Below are 17,392 nucleotides of genomic sequence, written 5' to 3' on the forward strand. Positions count from 1 at the left end.
TTTATGTTTTGTCTAGTTAAACGTCCAAATTTTAATAAAAACTCTGTTTCTATCCACCCCAAAAAACCCTCTATTCACCCCGTTTTACGGTACTGTAATAATGGCAAAGCGAGTCCATCGTAAATGTAGAAAAAATATTCCATTCATTAGAAAGCCCGTTTTTCTGCTAAATTATGCATCTGTTGTACCTACTTATAAATCTTACTATTGAAACGCGTCTCACATTGATGCGAATATTAGTCATATTCTTAATTTTAATAGTTCTAGTGAGTTTTATCAATCCGGATCAGGAATATACGAGGTAAGGTAGGAGGTAGGTAATGTACACTGCCTAAGCACTTGTTTTATAGTGTACTCTGTGGTCAATGCTGTAGTCTGTGGTCATTGTTGACAATCTGTCTGTTCGGTCTAGAGCTGTACATTGTTGTTGTTTATTTTTGAACCAATAAACAGATTTTGTTACGTACAATGGATATATCCGTGTCATCTCCAGGCATTATGCATCGTTTATGCCGAATTTGTTTACAGGAAGTCAAAGATAGTACGAACTTGTTCTCGATTGAATCTCAAGAAATTTTGAAAAACATATTTCTATGTTTCCAAGTTACTTTACGTACTGATAAACACTTGCCGCACCTTATTTGTAGTGAGTGCCTTAATGAATTAAATAAAGCAAACAGTTTTCGGCTTAAATGCATCTCAATAGATGAACGTTTGGGGCTAATTTGTAAAGATGTTGTTGAGGTGAACACTGTTGACACCAAAAGCATTCGTGATAAAACCCCAATAATTCAAGAAAGTTCAACTACTGATATAGATGAATGTCAAAACGACTATACTGAAAGTAACGATTTCATCGGTCTTACTGATTCTATGAATTGTAACGAATCTAACACTAAGAGTAATATTCCTAGTGACTTCATTTGTGACTTGTGTAACAAAGTATTGAAGACAAAGATATCGCTTTTGAAACATTACGTTTCCATGCATGAGAAAAGAAAACACATTGGGAAAGTTTCCGGGTTTGGTGCAGCCAGACGGTACCACTGCACATCATGCCCTTATTCCACGCCACACAGCCAAACACTGGTCAGTCACATGCGAACACATAATGGAGAGAGGCCATATAGCTGTGAATGTGGTAAAAGTTTCACTCAGTCATCAAGCCTTGCAGCTCATCGCAAAACTCATAGTACTACAACCTATTTCACATGTTCTCTATGTGGGAAACAGTTCAAACATGCCTTCACTATGAAGAATCACATGCGTGTCCACGAAAGAGCTAGCTTCTCTTGCAACATTTGCTTTAAAGCATTAAAATCTAAGGAAACACTGCAAGCTCATATGTACAGACACTACAAAATCTGTAATTATAACTGTGAAGACTGTGGAGATACATTTGTTACATCAGCAGAGTTACTAAATCATAGGAAGAAGCATAATACAGAAAAGAAAATTGAATGTCATTTATGTGGGTACAAAACCCATACAAAGAAGAATCTCATAATTCATCTGAAAAGGTATGTACAAACAATGAGTTTATATTATATTGAATCCATTATAATGTTCTTCTACATTTTTGTAATTTGAAGTGTTGTTAATAATGCTTTTATATTTTTCTAGACATTCAGGCAACAGAGCATTCAAATGTGATATGTGTCACATAGGTTTCTATACACAAAGCAACCTCAGGCGTCACCTGAGGGTACACACGGGTGACAAACCATACTCATGCCCCAGCTGTGGTCAGAAATTCACTTACAGTCCTAGCTTAAACAAACACATGAAAACTATACATGGAGTGGACTACAAGTGGGCAGACTGGCGAGATAGCATTATACACCCGGAAAATAAGGAAGGTACTATGCCAGGTTCATCCAAAAAACTTATTTAAATAAAACATAATTTAAACATAGAAATTTTATTTTAATGCCAAAGCACATACATGGAAATATACTACTACCTAAATTTGAAATAACACTGTTTTGATGTCTTTATGGTAAAAATATTAATGACATACACTATTTAAATGTCAAATAATTTAAGTTATGCATTTAATTAGCGAAAAGATTTATTCTTGGCTAAATATGTGTTATAAGATACACACCGCAAATTGGGGGCAGTTGGTATTATTTTGCCACAAACAGAATTCACGAGCTGCAATGCAACCATAAGGTTATACTGGTTTTATTGTATTTTAAGATTTTACTAAAGTCATTGTTTCATTACTTAACCATAAATTGTTATTCCTAATAATATACTTATATCTATTAGATGTTACCATGTTACAACTACATAGAATACCCTATATCCCTTCTGAGAACTAAAATAGATAATGAAATATTTACCTTCAGTTACAAAGCTGAAATATTAGACGTAATAATAAAGTGCATTTAAATACTACATTCTGGCTTAACTAAAAATCATTTCAATTGTCGAAATTATAAATAAATTCATCTACAAAATTATAATGTCAAACATTCATACAATTATTATAATCTATGGATTTGAAGGTTGAATTGTTAGCTTAGATAGTAACATGATTGATCAAATATTTCATAGTAAGAAGGGCAATACAGTGAGTTTAGTCTTCCTCGTAATCGTCGTCATCAGAGATGTTATATTTCCGCTGCTTCCGCTTTCGGGATGGCGTACTCTTGCTTTTACCCTTCAATTTAATCTTCATTTTTACGGAGCGGTTAGACTCGCCATCCGAGTCGTCGTCATCTGTTAAAAAATTTAAAAAGTGTACCATAATTTGCAAAAAAAAAATCTTTATTAGTTCTTTTTAAATTGGGGAAATACTCAGAAACCGATTATGAGTGGTATACTGTACAATGAAAGTCAGCTAGTCATAATATGTAAAGAGGGATATAAGGTTGTGTTTAAAAGAGTTGACTGGCTTTGAACAATTATAACAGTTCAACATTTATATAGTCTTGTAACAGTAGAACAATGAGAAAATAGTTCATTGCTTAGTTAAATCCTTACTTTGAAACTAAATTCGCATGACGCTCTAATGAGTTGTAAAGGTATTATTTACCTTTATCATTATCGTCAGAATCATCAGAGTTCTGCCCGCTCTCATAGCGGCGTCGTACTTCAATAAAAACATTGCGCAAGCGCACCGAGTCTTCATAAATCAACGATTGTTCTTCATTATAAGTCTGAGCGTTGGCGCACAGCGTGAAAAAGTCACGTTCCAGGTCCAATATATCAGCGTACTGTTAAAAAGAACAAAAGTATTAAACTAAAACGTTTTTAATTATGTTACTTACATCATATGATTTCAGTGTTACGTTACCTTTCCATCTTCAATTCTGTTCATAATTTTCTTTATGTCCAACGGCTTTTTGATGACGTCATAGTAATCGGGCAGTTCTCGCCGAGACGGCAGCTTCATAAAAGGCTCAGACAACACGCGACCTCCCCTAAAATTCCCATTACGTTGATAATCATGTTTTAAACTACAGTAATAGAATGAGTAGGACACCTATTAAGTTATTAGCTAATATGTTATAAATTTTGTCTTGTTTTCTAAAACATATTAAGCAGATTTATTAAATCTTTATGAAAATTTACTTTAATTTACTAGCCTATTCGATTTGAAGTTAACTTTATCTAGTTACGAGATCCTAAACCTTAATCTGACCTAAAAGTTAAAAAAGGAATTAGTCTGGTCAGTACACTTAGTAGACATTTGCCAGTTTAAAGATACGAAATTTATATGCAGACTACTTAAAAAGCGGAAAATTAATATTACTGAAAGAAAATTAACTATCCATTCCAAAAACGAACGAAAACGGCAACTCAACATTCAAATCGTTAAAATAGATCAAAAGTGTTCAATACTCACTCGTCAGAATAATCAATTACTTTCTTCATAATGTTTTTGAGACGTTTCTTTAGCTGGTTCAATTCAGTTTTACTTTTCTTTTTCGATGAAGTAGGCAATTCCTCCTCGTCTGATTCGTCTTGATTGCGGCTGTAAAATAGTTTAGATTTGAATGTCTCAATTCCTTTTCAGATAATCGTTTGCGCCGAAAAAAGCACTACTACTGGGGCCTAAGCATACAACGTTGTGTTAAAAGTGCCATTTACGCGCATATAAATTTAAACAAGTCTTTGAATCGGTGCAGACGCGCGTGTTTAGACAAGAATATATGGTATTAAAAAGACCTAAAACTATATATAATTTCAAGAACCTCCTGTGGCTTTTGAACTGAAATAACCTTTTTTAAATGAGTCACGCTTACGGTCGACTACGACATAAAAATGTATGGACTACCAGCGTGGACGCCGTTCTTACATTTTGGCTGTCGACGCCGACAGCGCGTATTCAGCAAGACACTAAAAACCAGCCCTAACAAAATAGTGTAATTAACTAATATCGGGTATTTATTACCGTCGCTTGCGCCCTTTCTTGCGTTTCTTGTCGAGCACTTCATCGTCATCGTCTTCTTCCTCCTCCTCTTCGAACTCCTCGTCGATGGCCTTGAGCCACTCCTTCTCGGTGAGCGAGTCCGTGTAGTCCACTTCCTTGCGCTGTCGGGACCCGCGGCCAAGCGTTTCGTCCTCGTCCAGGTAGTTCCAACCTTGACCCTAAACATCACCAAAGTTATAAGTTACTTGAATTATATATCAGTAAATCATTGGTAATTATTTCGTATTGGCTTTCAAGTAGTAAATGCTGAGACGCTGTCACTATCTTCCGAACTCATGATGACACGATGGTTACAAACAAAAGGTATAATAGTACAAAGAAGTATTAGAAAATGTTTTTAGTATCGAGTGTTATATGCGAGTATGTAATCATTTTAGTCTAGACCTACCTTATTGCACACGACCTCGTCCTCGTGCTTCACCAGCCAGTCAGGGAGCTCGGACTCGTCAATAAGTCGGGACTGCGTCTCGACCTTCTTGCGTTCGATATCGATCTGCTTGAAGATCTCCAACTCCTCTTCAGAACGAGCTATCATCTCGTTGATGAGGTCGTCGTCTGGGACCTCGTTCTCTTCCTGTTTCAATAATTAATGGATTTAAAAAATCTAAAAACCAACGTGTTTAAAAGCCACTATTCGAATTTTATCCAAATCGGTCCAGCTGTTTTTATAGTTGTAAATTGCATTGTCATTGGGTTTCAAGCTACCCTAAAAATTTCAGCCTGCTAGCTTATCGCGAAGTGTCTCAAAAATGAGTTGCAAAAATCCAACCAGAACGACAGATAAACAAACGTACAAACAAACAAGAAAGTGAGTGTATAAAAACGTGGGAAAAAATATATTTGCTGCTCTGTCAAAAAACATTTATATGCGAAAACATATACAGCTTTATTCATGTCTACTTTACTCATCTCAGCGTTCTTATTCACATCAAATATTTTATGGAGAGTTTTATTAGCCATTTGTAAGAATGCGTTTACGTACCTCTTCATCATCGCCGTCTTGATGCAGGATACTCTGTAGGAACTGTTGACGCTCGGAACCCGTGGACTTTTGGTCAAACATACCAGCTTGAATGACTTTTTCATCCATGTTCAACTTATACCTATTGAAATAAATAGTATTATGTAACAAAGCCGCTCATTGAAAAGATAACCAGACGTTTAAGTGTTCGATGGGACTCTGAAATAACCCCATGCGCCGTTCCTTAGGCGTAGATTAAATTTATTAGTTTCATTCTGAAAAAAGATGTTTATAGTGCGTATATGAAATTTCTTTGATACCAGTTGGTTGTAATAACAGCTTACCTAGCTGCGGCAAGAATTCTCTCTTCGACCGAGTTGACGGTCATCAGACGCAGCACGCGCACCTCGTTACGTTGTCCGATACGATGAGCACGATCTTGAGCTTGGAGATCCTATGAAACAAGAACACTAGATAGAGCAAAAATTCTAAAGCACAAGTCACATAATGATAACCACTTTGAGCTGAGTGATTACCACAAACACAGCTAACATGAAATTACAAATAAAACAATACTGACGTATTTTCGTGATTTATAAAAATAAGCATTACCTGATGGGGATTCCAATCTGAATCGAATATGATGACAGTGTCAGCGCTCTGCAGATTGAGACCGAGCCCACCGGCGCGCGTCGACAGCAAGAATATAAAGTAGTCAGACCCTACGTCGTTGAACTTCTTCAGCAGCTCACCACGGTCCTCCGCCTTGGTCATACCGTCCAACCTACACAACAACACATTTGTTAGCTTTCAATATTTCCTTAGAGAACAGTTACTTACTTAAACATTATTTATTATTACTTTAGTCAGGCCTCCGTCACTCCATGTACTTGCGCGCTATAACTACCTACCGCTCGGCCTAGCGGTCTCGGGGCGTTTGCGGACCAAATTCAGTGAGGTTTTCGCAAGCGAGGCGAACGCATTTTATTGATATTGTTATTGTAGTAGTAGCCTTAAAAGTGCTAACAGGTACGTTTTATAATTATCTAAGAAAACTTGAGACTATTTTTATTTTATTATTTTGAAAAAAAAAAATGAAACAAAGGCAGAGTAAAACTATTTATGAAAAATATAAATGCTACATGATTTTTTTTTAGAAACGTTACAATTTTAAACTGCCACATATAAATCCGAACATTTTCACAGTTCTCAATAACTTAAGACACAAAAAGTTATGTTAATTTAATTTTATCGAAATGCAGCCCTGCGGTTGCTGTGGGATCGCGCGGTGAGAAGCAATCACAACTGTACGATTGTTGCTGATGCGACGGAGAAGGCTATTATAGCAGCATTTATTGGAAATTTTGTACCGAGTGAAGTATCTGTTACTTAGTAACTATTTAGTAATCTGTGCTTTAGTTACGAATATTAACTTAAAAAAAGGAAGTATGTTTAGTAAATCTTAAACTTTAATTCATAACTAAGTATGTTTCGTTAATATATTACAGTTATATAATACAAGTAACAAATTACCTTAAATACTGGAATGCTCTCCATGAGAGGTAATCTTCAATGATGGTCATGCACTGCGTCATTTGACAGAACACTAGGACTCTGTGACCTGTTTGCTTCAGTTTAGGCAGAATACGGTCGAGCAGCTCAAATTTACCAGACACTCGGTATAGATCGGGCCTGTAAAAGAATACATCATGAAATCTGCGCTGTTACGAAATAACGTCTTCATCCATAATTATCAGTTTTAAAAAGGTTTACTACTATTTAAAATAATGAAAGCTAATTTGAAGTTGAATAGGCATTCATTTCATACTACAAAAAAATCGAAAATTAAGAAAAGTTCCGTTATATAAATGCTTCCTATCGCTCTTCAGATAACCTTCGACAATTTTTACCCCGTAAACAGTTTCAATCATCTCTAACAAGTTCAAAATAGACAAGAAGAGAGAGGGAGAGAGAGAGACAACACTTACCCAGTAACCACTCCCCCGCCAGTGCCAATGTGGTCGCAGAACTTCTCTTCAATGTGTTGGAACATGAATGGATGGTTACAAAGCTTGCGCAGTTGTACAATGGTGTTCATGAGAGCTTTAGCCCCGCCCTTGCCCTTGTTGCCCTTCTCTGAGCCATCCGTCAGTAGCACTCCCTTAGATTGCATGTGCCTGTAATAGGTCAAATTAGTTATTAAGTTGAAAGAGGTTTTGCTTAATAATCTTATTTCTATGCATTTAAGCAGTTAATTGCATGAAATAATATACAAAAAGGCAGTTCAGCTTCACTTACTTGTATAGAACTCGTTGCAGACCGCTCATGTCACACTTGATAATGTATTCGACCTTGTCGGGCAGCTGGCTCTCGACCTCCTTCTTAAGCCTACGCAGCAAGAACGGACGAAGTACTTTGTGCAGACGACGGATAATAAGGATAGTTTCTTCTTCGTTCAACTCGACCTGCAGGTAAAAATGAGAAAAATTGCAAACGTGTTACTGAGTAATTATAAACGTTGTAATAATTCGCGTAATGCATTTCTTTTTACTATTAAAAGCTAAATATTTAAGTTAAATATTACCAAATAGTTTTAAACCTGAATAAAGTAATAACGCAATGAAATGTTGGAAATGTGTTATTTAAAAAAACTAGAGGGAGTTAATGTTCTAGTGCCCAATTATTCGACAGTATTTTAATACCCCGAGAATAATTCTAAGGTAACTAAATTGACAATCAGTCGTGCCGGAATACATTTAACATGCTTTACCTTTTCCCCGGTAGTAGCAAAGGGAGCATTGAACCACTGCTCGAAGGTGGAGCAGCTCTTGAAGATGGAGGGCAGCAGGAAGTTGAGCAGCGCCCAGAGCTCGGGCAGCTTGTTCTGCAGCGGAGTGCCCGTCAGCAGCAGGCGGTGCGGCGCGATGTAGTGCGTGTTCAGCACCTGCGTCAGCTTGCAGTGGTGGTTCTTCATGCGGTGACCCTCGTCGATTATCATGTACTTCCATTGCACCTACGAATTGTTTGTTGACAATTATAGCACAAGCTTTTAAAAAACAAACATTTTCAGTTGTTATGAGCTGCAATAAACGAAGAACTCGATATGTTAACGATTAATGTAAAAATATGTAGAGGTTATAGTATAGAGTATATGTAGATTATCAATTGTAATATTGACTTGCATTTGTTCATAGCATACTTGGTTAGTTGTTTGATTTTGTAATGATAGTAAAAGGTAATGCCGCAAATAGAAGGCTACCAAATCCTTGAAAATAATTTCGAAAACAAGGTCAAATTAAATCTACTGGTGGAGGTATCTGTTTAATAGTTTTTTACTATTTCGTATGTACACAAACTATCAAATATATAAAAAATAAAATGCATAATGACGGTGTATTAAACTCACCTTAGCCAATACTGCTTTATCCTTGATGACGTATTCATAGGTGGTGAGCAAGACGTTGAACTTGGTGGACCGCATCTGCGCCTGCACGAGACGGCGCGACTGCGGCGAGCCCTTGTACGAGACCACCGACACTGTCGGCGCCCACTTCTCGAACTCCAGCACCCAGTTCGACAGAGTACTGGAATTATACTCTTTTGTATCAAATAGCCCGGAATCATTGAACATAATTATTATATTTTCTAGTTTCACGTATGGGTTCATTCGAATACTTGTAGTTATTTCTGATTGATTGAAATATGGTACACCTCTTTACATTCGTGTAGTGTTCTATGAACTGCTGAACGTAAAGACTTAAAACTAGAAAATGTAAGGGCTGACTTTAAAGAACAGCAAAAAGCATTTATATTTTACGTATATTACCTGAGTGGCACAATAATCAGGAATGGTCCGTTAACTTTTTTCTTCTCCATCAAATACGTGACCAAGGCAATAGTTTGAATGGTTTTTCCGAGACCCATCTCATCAGCCAAAATGCCGTTCAAATTGTTATTGAACAAAGATACCAGCCATTCGAGACCCTAAAAATACAAAAAAAAAAAAAAGATTATGATCGTGAAAATCTGGAAGAAAGTTAATCATAATATAGCAGTATAAGGTACCTTAATTTGATATTCTTTGAGCTTTCCGTTAACCAGAATGCTGGCTTGTTCGGTAACTGATTCGTGGACTGTGTGCGCAATACTGAAATAAAAATTATACATTATATATAAATTAGGGACCGAGTGCTCCCTCTCGCTTATAAAAGTAAAAAAAGTATCCGATATAATCCAGTTCTCATCAAGTATAATATATCAGACATACCTGTAATATGTTTGTTCTTCCGTCTTGTATTCATCGTCTTCGATCTTGGCCTTCTTGATCATTTCCCGCGCCTTCTCCTCATCCGTCTTCTCCTTATCACTCCTTTCATCTCGGTGGCCTCGCCTTCTCTCTGTTACCAGGAAAAAAAAGTGACGTCGTCATATGTGACAATATGGACGATATAATATGGGATAATGATTGGAGAAAAAACGGTAAAGCTGCCTATTTAAATATTAAAATTAATAATTTATTAATAAATTTAAAAATACCTATGTAATGTTCTTGATTGATATTTTGCTGCATTATTATCGTTTCCTACTAGTTCTATGTAGGTACTTACCATCATCATCTTGACTGTCATCTCCCGAATCCTCAGAGTCAGACAGTACTTCCCACCCAGGATGAGTCTCCATCCAGTCTTTCAACTGAGACAACAGCGGTGCCTCTTCACCTCGCAGTATCTGAGTTTAGAATCAAAGTTTTTTTAAAGACAAACAACTTGGTATTTAAGGCTAATAATCTGACATTTATTTTTAAGATATGTATGTATATGATATGTTACAAATAAGTTCTGTGGAATCATAACTTGTTTTAGTAGAAACTCTGCAAAGTACACGATATATGTGCATGACTAACCTCGCCCGTCTTCGGATCCATGACGTGAACGCGCGAGTCAGACGTCTGAGAGCTGTCGTCCATAGCGTCGATCTCTCCACCTTCTAGCAACTTCTTCTTCCTTGACTTCTGTATTTATACAAATATATTTTAATAATGCACTAGTTTTAGGGAATTTAACGTGAGTAGTACTCTTTCAGAGATTGCTTGAAAAACAATATTGGTACGTTTTTCAATGATAACCCAGGGAAGTCCACTAGCTAATAAGGTATTTTTTAACCTTCGTTTTATTAAACACCCAAACTGCTTAAAATGTAACATTATTTTTTATAAAATCTGTTTATATCTATCTCGTTAGGACTTCAAATAGGAACTCTTTGATATTTTGGCTTGTCCACTATAAGAATGAGTAAAATGGACCCAAACAAACAAGAAATACGAACCCTTTTCCTGCGCTCCTCCTCCTGTTGTTTCTTCCGTTGTTCCTGCTTATGCTGTTTGACCATCTCCGTGAGACTGGCAATGTATTCGTCGGTCTGCGACAGCAGGAACGCCAAACGCTTATCTTTCTTCTGATCGATAAGCTTACGGTAACCCTCTTCATCTTCAGCCATCAAGCTAAAAGGATATGAGTAAATAAATAATTGCTGCTGTTCTAAACTCACTGTTTAAAAGATTATATGTCGAGCTGATAGTTTTTTTTATAAAATGAGATTTAGAATGTCTGATTTCATAATACATTGATACCCACTGTCCAGCACATACACAAACTATTACAATAAACCTTATACATACTGCATTAAGGTTAATTTTTAAATGAACGCTGACACAATTGTTTAATCATATGGATGTGTTTACAATATCTTACCGTCTCATACGCTCCTTCTCGATACGCTCTTGTTCCTTCTTCTGCTCGCGTTCGGCGTTAGCGTGGTGGTTCATTATAGCTTTGTTCATACGCGCCAACTTAGCTACGTTGTTACGGTGGTACTCCTTGAAGTCCTTAGCTACAAGTATACATAAAAATCAATGACATATAATAACAAAAAAATATTGATATTAGGTCTGGGTAGGCTCAACTTTGCTTATGCCGCGGGTTAAAGCCTCCTTCAATTCCTTTTAGGGATTCCTAACAATTCTGAAGGAGAGCTCAGTACAATTTTCATCTCTTTCGTACACCAGATTGAGATAGAATGAAAAAAATTAGCTCAGCGTGCTCGTTCGTAACTGTCAGGAATGCGATCCTTATTCTTGTTGTAGTGCGTATCAGACTACTACTCATTTGGCTAGCACAAAGATCCGAAGTAGTTGGGAAGGTTTCTGAGACACTCCTCTATCTGAAGACGTTTATGCTACATCTATGTAATAGTAGTGAGTAATTGTACATACCATGTTGCAGCACTGTCTGCAAGAATTCCTGGTGTTTCTGGCGCCGCTTCCTCTCGGCCTCGAGTTTCTGCTGCTTCTCAAGTTTCTCGGTGGCTCTGGCCTCGCGCAGTCCCTGCCGCTTGGTGCGTTTGTACGCCTTTATGTTCACAGCCGTCTCCAGTGTCGTGTCGCGACGCACTTGCCCCAAGATCTATGGTAATGTCCATATTTAATGTTATGTAGTGAGGTGTTGCATGCGCAAGATATTCATTATCTGCCATTGTTTATTCAATAATAAAATGCCTCTAATTCGGGAATACTTATAGACGATATCGGCTGACAACACTGTAGTCTTTAAAACTAAATCAGACTGCACCAACAAAAATGGCATCGACAGTATGAAAAACGACAAACCACTATTACACCTCTCATCCGACTCCTGACTTAACTTCATTATTATGTTTGCACCTTAGAAAATATATATATATTATAGAAATAGTTACCTCAGAACGTAACTGTTTCTGGAAGTTAAGAACCCGAAGTGCTCTGAGTTCAATCTGTGCTTGCAGACGCAGGTCATCGGGGATGTTAGCCGGCAAGTTCGACAGCATCTCAATGCGGTGGGCGATGCGCGCTGCTATTCTGTATACATAAAAGTAAACTTTTCATACATAGGATTACTCAAATATTTATGTTGAAGAAAAAAGTTACACGCAGAACACACTTTGTTTTAGGTTTTAAGCCATTATTGTTCAATAACCACTACAAGATATCACTTGCCTATTTTCTCTTTCGTTCAATATCTGGAGGGGATCAATGCCAACTGGTTTGGGCATGCTGGTGATACGGTTTTGTTTCGCCCCTGGTACTGGTACTCCCGGCTATGGACAAAACATTAAATTATACGATTCGTTCAGTCTATTTTACTACAAAAAGAAATGTTATATAAAGATTATAACTCTGGCTCTATCTCTATCTGCTAGTAGGTCGTGATAAAATGGTACCTGATGTTGCGGCTGAGTGCCGGGTGCGGGAGCTCGCAGCGGTGCGGGACCTCGCAGCGGTGGCCCGCCGCTCATTGGCTAAAAGCACACATTTTATAAAAATTATGTCCTAAATTGCAAGATATAATGAAAAAATTATCTTATACTCTTTGAAATTACATGGCTGACATGGTTTCTATGCATGCGTGTTAACACAGGACATTGCAAATTGTCGGAGTAAACTTAAGGTATGATTGGTTTTTTAAAACTTACCGGATTGACCAATGGCGGGGTGAGCTGTGTGGGGGGCGCCATCTGGCCGGTCATGGGCAGCGGCGTGGGGGGCGCGCCGCCGCCGCCGCGCGCCGCCTCGGCCGCCGCGCCGCCCGCGCCCGCCTTGCCGCCCGCACCTGCACTGCCCGCCGCGCCCGCCGGGGCCCCCTGCCCTGCCTCACCGTAAGCCTGAGCCGGAGGCGTCGGGCACTCGGGCGGGGCCTCGCCCGTCCGCTTACCAGATGCCATCAGAGCTATCTGCTGAGTCAGTGGCTGGTTTCGAGCGAGATTTCGGTATGCCGTAATTTGTGCTCTAAAAATAAGTAGTAAATTAGTTAGGCCATAACCTTTGCAGAAATAAATTTTAAATTTAACGATTACAATACTCACTTCAGCTGGCAAAGTTGATTGTTGCTGAATAATCCTTTTCCGGGATCTTGCGGGTTCGAACGGGCTCGCAGGGCTAATAATTGTGAGAATCTTGGGTCCTCTTGAAGGCCCTTTTCTTCCATAGAATCAATAGTACGCTGAATAGCGTGCAAATTATCGGGGCCAGGTGTCGGTAGCGAGCCCTGCATCGGAGAGGAAGCCGGAGGTGCGCCATTAGTGGAGGAGGAAGGTGGTGGCGGCTGTCCGTGCGGCGGCGTCTGCGCGGCCGGCGGGTGCGGCGGCGCGCCGGCCTGCTGCGGCGGGGCGGGCGCGCCGGGCGAGGGCGCCGCGCCGCCCGCGCCCGCCCCGCCCGCGTGCCCGTAGCCGGGGGATGCGGCGTGCGGGGGCGGGCCCTGGCCAGGCATCATGGCGTGATGAGATGGCATGTGTCCGGGCGCGGCTGGCGGCATACCCTGCGGGTGACCGTGCGGCGGCGGCAGCGGCACTCCCGGGCCGCCCGGTGGACCTTGCGGACCATTCCCGGGCGATGGACCTCCACCCATTTGCATAGGACCCTGTAACATGTGCTGAAATTAACATTCTTAGTCAAGTTTCAACTGTTTCACAAAGGTTTTTTTTTAAACTTGGTCAACTTGCAAACGAAGAAACCTGCAAGTTACCATGTACATATTTTTTTTTAATTAGTGACACAGTGTACTTATTTGTATTTGAATTTATTATGTAAAACTATGCACAATGTCAGAAACCATAGCCTCATTGAATATATAACAACATGTTGAAGTTTGTTATTATTTATTTATATTTAATATTACCGAAAGTTGTGTGTCTTTTCACTAAAATTAAAAAGTATACCATTTATGAGGTGACGGCTTTTAATGCAAGAGAACGAGCACTTTTATATTATATGTATATAAGAAATGATAATGTGATATTTTTGAATGGAGTTTCCAATGAAGCAGGTGTACCAATGGATATAGTTGTTGATGCATGCTGTACAAAAACATTTGAAGAAAAGTTGAAAGATAATGATATAGAATACATAATAATACCTCCTGAAAAATTGTAAGCTTTTAATTTCATACACATAAAATTAAGACTTAAAAAAATGTGTCTTGTCTGTCTTGGTTTGAGGTTGCGGAGCTCCATATCTGTGATTCAGGATATCAATACTCAGTCAATCAGTTACTTATCTGTGATAAATGAATTCTCTTTTTTATGTCGCATCCTGGGATTTTAATACTAGGTATATCTTGACTGAACCAGGTAATACTTTCATATTATTTCATCAACAGGATCCCAAATATAAAGGATATCATTATTGAACAGGACTCCCCTTTCACCCGTATGCCAAATGTATCAAATGGATTTTATACATGGGATTCACTAAATATATGGATGGACATAAAAATTAGAAAGAATCCAATTTTGACTAAGATCAAAATTGCTAAAACTTATTTAAGTCGAGAACTTTCTATACTAAAACTATCAACAGGAAGAAAGCATACTGCAGTATTTTTGTTGGGAGGAGAAGATGGAAAGGACTGGTTGTCACCAGCAATATTACTAAACTTTATTGAATATATCTTAGAACAAAAGCAAGATGTTGATTCACTTACAAAACATTATGACTTTTATATTGTCCCAATACTGAACCCTGATGGATATGATTTTAACATAAAAAAGGTAAGTACAATATTGAGTTACCAGCTTGCAGGTTATCAATAAGGCTTTTCAAATCAACTTTTTGTGTGTCATGTCATTGCGAACAATTTCAAAGCTTCTAAAAAGGATTTTTTTCACTTTTTATTTAACCCATTTCAGTAGAAAATAATAATTCCATAAGATTAACATATAATGGTTAACAATAACAATCTAAATAATTACAGGACTGGTCTTGGGGAAGAAACAGAAGAATTTATTTTCCCAAAAAAATGTGTAATAGAAACCAATCAGCCATTGGCATAAACTTGAACAGGAATTGGTTTAGCAGCAGAGATTTCAGTGAGTTACTTAAATATAATTGTGACTAAATTAATATTATATACTTTGATAAAATTTTACCTTTAATCTAATGCTATATATTCATGCTTTTTTTTATCAAATTTATAACTACTATTTATACTTATGTAGGTATATGTGTAAATAGTATTTGGATTCTGTATGAGTTTCAATATTTGTGTTTTTTTATACCAGTTCGAGATGAAGAATGTGATCCAGTTTACTCAGGTGGTAAATCACTGTCTGAGGAAGAAACTTCAAACTTAGCAAAGTTTTTGGATAAAATTGCACTGAACATGATGGTATTCATTAATATACAAGGTTTTGAAAAACTGATAACAATACCATTTGGATGGACCAATGTTTATTGTAATAATTACCCCATTCTGGTAGGTGGTAATCTAGCTCACAAAAAGTATTGTTGAGTACATAAAACAAGGTTTCTATAAGTTTGAAATTCTGGTTTCCAGATGGATATACTGTCATCAGTGCATGACAGAGTAATGGAAGAGCATGAAAATGGTGATTTCTTTTATGGTCCTACCTGTAGTTACTTTTGTAAGTATATGTTCTGATAATGTTCCTATAAGATATTATTCTAGGTGTAACATTCTACACTTTTTCCAGTCTATTTTAATATAAACTCTATGGAATTAGTCAAATTTTTCATAATGAAAATGTTTCATTATGAAAATAATCATTTCTATATTAATGTCATAACAGATAATTACACTGGTAATATTGCTGACTGGGTTAAAAGGAAATTCAACACACCAGTGGTATTTACCATCTACATGAAGACTAGCGGTTACATATTTCCGAGTGCAAAGGATATAGTACCACTGACTAATCAGTTTTCAACTATGTTAAAAGAGACATTGATGTTAGCCAGCAGCGTTTACAGTCCATTATTTAGTACTCAGATCAGAAACTCTATAAATTACTTAGTTATTTTAATAATTCCTGTTACAAATTTATTTTTTTCATGGAGTACATAAATACTCAATAAAGAATATCCATTTATCCTAATTTGCTTTTTATTCAACATTTTACAAATGAATTTAACATTTACTATTATTTTGTATGAGACTATTGCTAATGAATTGTACTAACATGAGATTAAATTTCACTTAACTAGACTTTTAGCATACATTATAAGAGGAATGTTGGTGATATTTGTACAATTAACAGCAAAAAACATCTTTACCTGTCCTGGAGGCATATGTCCAATCTGATGCTGCATGTATCCATGAGGTGGTCCCTGCCCAGGCATGTTAGGATGCTGAGGTGCACCAGGGTGACCATTTGGTCCAGGTGGATGAGAGCCCCCAGGCCCTATTGGGTGACCGGGAGGTCCCTGCATATGCGGGCCCACCATATGCGGTGGCATTTGGTGGCCACTAGGTGGCATTCCAGGATGTTGTAAAGGTACACCAGGTGGGCCATTGGCACTTGGATGCGGAGGGCCTGAGGGCGACATATGATTAGGCATAGGCGGTTGTCCAGCGCCAGAAGGATGAGACGGCGGCGGTCCATTGACATGTTGCTGGTTATAAGGGCTGTGTGGCGACTGTGGCGGCGCCGGGCTCTGAGTCGGCGGCCCCATTGGGCTTGGTGCCTGTGGAGGCGGCATTGGGCTACTCTGAGGTGACGGACTAGCCATCTTTTCTAAACTTATAACACTAAAAGCACATATCTCGTTTTACTTTTACTAAACAGTTACACATACACACGCCAACACTGTCTATGAACCTATGGCGAAAAGTGAGTGTCGATGAAACTTCAAGGTACGTGAACGCACTGTTTTGTATTTATCAGTGTTCATATTTAACTTAGCATCACTATTAGTCTTATATGCACCTTTGATTAAATATATCCAAATAGATAGTAAAACTATTAATAAAATGCAACATCCCGACCAAAATCAATGCAACAATAGTGTAGCGTCGGTGTTGTCAACTCATTTTACCTACCGCAGATAAAGTAAATAATAGTGACTATTTGATTCTTTAAAAATAATACATAAAAAAAACAAACATATTTAAAAGACAATTGTTACATAAAATAAAATGGTTAACACGAATAGATATTTA

At 37.9% G+C, this 17,392-nt stretch overlaps 3 protein-coding genes across 3 annotated transcripts; 2 read left to right on the forward strand and 1 right to left on the reverse strand.

The window, feature by feature from the left end:
- The first annotated feature begins 42 nt into the window (after positions 1 to 42).
- On the forward strand, positions 43 to 1,918 carry LOC113492507 (gastrula zinc finger protein XlCGF57.1-like). Its single transcript, XM_026869984.1, has 2 exons — positions 43 to 1,520; positions 1,624 to 1,918. The coding sequence occupies exons 1-2, from the start codon at positions 469 to 471 to the stop codon at positions 1,892 to 1,894; spliced, it is 1,323 nt and encodes a 440-aa protein (XP_026725785.1). The 5' UTR covers positions 43 to 468; the 3' UTR covers positions 1,895 to 1,918.
- LOC113492515 (ATP-dependent helicase brm) lies at positions 1,906 to 17,259 on the reverse strand. Its single transcript, XM_026869995.1, has 28 exons — positions 16,507 to 17,259; positions 13,302 to 13,855; positions 12,912 to 13,224; positions 12,660 to 12,737; positions 12,436 to 12,536; positions 12,159 to 12,297; positions 11,677 to 11,866; positions 11,156 to 11,294; positions 10,731 to 10,905; positions 10,309 to 10,416; positions 10,013 to 10,133; positions 9,673 to 9,802; positions 9,471 to 9,552; positions 9,232 to 9,389; positions 8,812 to 8,989; positions 8,176 to 8,418; positions 7,704 to 7,870; positions 7,394 to 7,582; positions 6,939 to 7,097; positions 6,018 to 6,189; positions 5,750 to 5,859; positions 5,427 to 5,547; positions 4,833 to 5,018; positions 4,406 to 4,602; positions 3,857 to 3,985; positions 3,305 to 3,431; positions 3,044 to 3,224; positions 1,906 to 2,727 (listed from the first exon to the last, which is right to left on the reverse strand). Exons 1-28 carry the CDS (start codon positions 16,960 to 16,962, stop codon positions 2,585 to 2,587), a joined length of 5,046 nt encoding a protein of 1,681 aa, XP_026725796.1. The 5' UTR covers positions 16,963 to 17,259; the 3' UTR covers positions 1,906 to 2,584.
- LOC113492506 (carboxypeptidase B-like) lies at positions 14,029 to 16,328 on the forward strand. The gene is made up of 6 exons (XM_026869983.1): positions 14,029 to 14,363; positions 14,594 to 14,984; positions 15,188 to 15,302; positions 15,495 to 15,688; positions 15,770 to 15,857; positions 16,023 to 16,328. Exons 1-6 carry the CDS (start codon positions 14,074 to 14,076, stop codon positions 16,295 to 16,297), a joined length of 1,353 nt encoding a protein of 450 aa, XP_026725784.1. The 5' UTR covers positions 14,029 to 14,073; the 3' UTR covers positions 16,298 to 16,328.
- Positions 17,260 to 17,392: the final 133 nt, after the last annotated feature.

The sequence above is a fragment of the Trichoplusia ni genome, chromosome 4 (assembly GCF_003590095.1).
Source record: "Trichoplusia ni isolate ovarian cell line Hi5 chromosome 4, tn1, whole genome shotgun sequence".
Taxonomy (NCBI): Eukaryota; Metazoa; Arthropoda; class Insecta; order Lepidoptera; family Noctuidae; genus Trichoplusia; species Trichoplusia ni.

Bases quoted from the DNA above. Each gene is read 5' to 3' on its own strand.
- LOC113492506 (XM_026869983.1), top strand. From the start codon at position 14,074: ATGTTGAAGTTTGTTATTATTTATTTATATTTAATATTACCGAAAGTT. The intron at 15,689-15,769 runs GTAGGTGGTAAT...TCTGGTTTCCAG, and splicing joins GTAATAATTACCCCATTCTG to ATGGATATACTGTCATCAGT. The intron at 15,858-16,022 runs GTAAGTATATGT...ATGTCATAACAG, and splicing joins TCCTACCTGTAGTTACTTTT to ATAATTACACTGGTAATATT.
- LOC113492515 (XM_026869995.1), bottom strand. From the start codon at position 16,962: ATGGCTAGTCCGTCACCTCAGAGTAGCCCAATGCCGCCTCCACAGGCA. The intron at 7,871-8,175 runs GTAAAGCATGTT...TTTTACCTGCAG, and splicing joins TTGCTACTACCGGGGAAAAG to GTCGAGTTGAACGAAGAAGA. The intron at 7,583-7,703 runs GTAAGTGAAGCT...GACCTATTACAG, and splicing joins CTGCAACGAGTTCTATACAA to GCACATGCAATCTAAGGGAG.
- LOC113492507 (XM_026869984.1), top strand. From the start codon at position 469: ATGGATATATCCGTGTCATCTCCAGGCATTATGCATCGTTTATGCCGA. The intron at 1,521-1,623 runs GTATGTACAAAC...ATATTTTTCTAG, and splicing joins CTCATAATTCATCTGAAAAG to ACATTCAGGCAACAGAGCAT.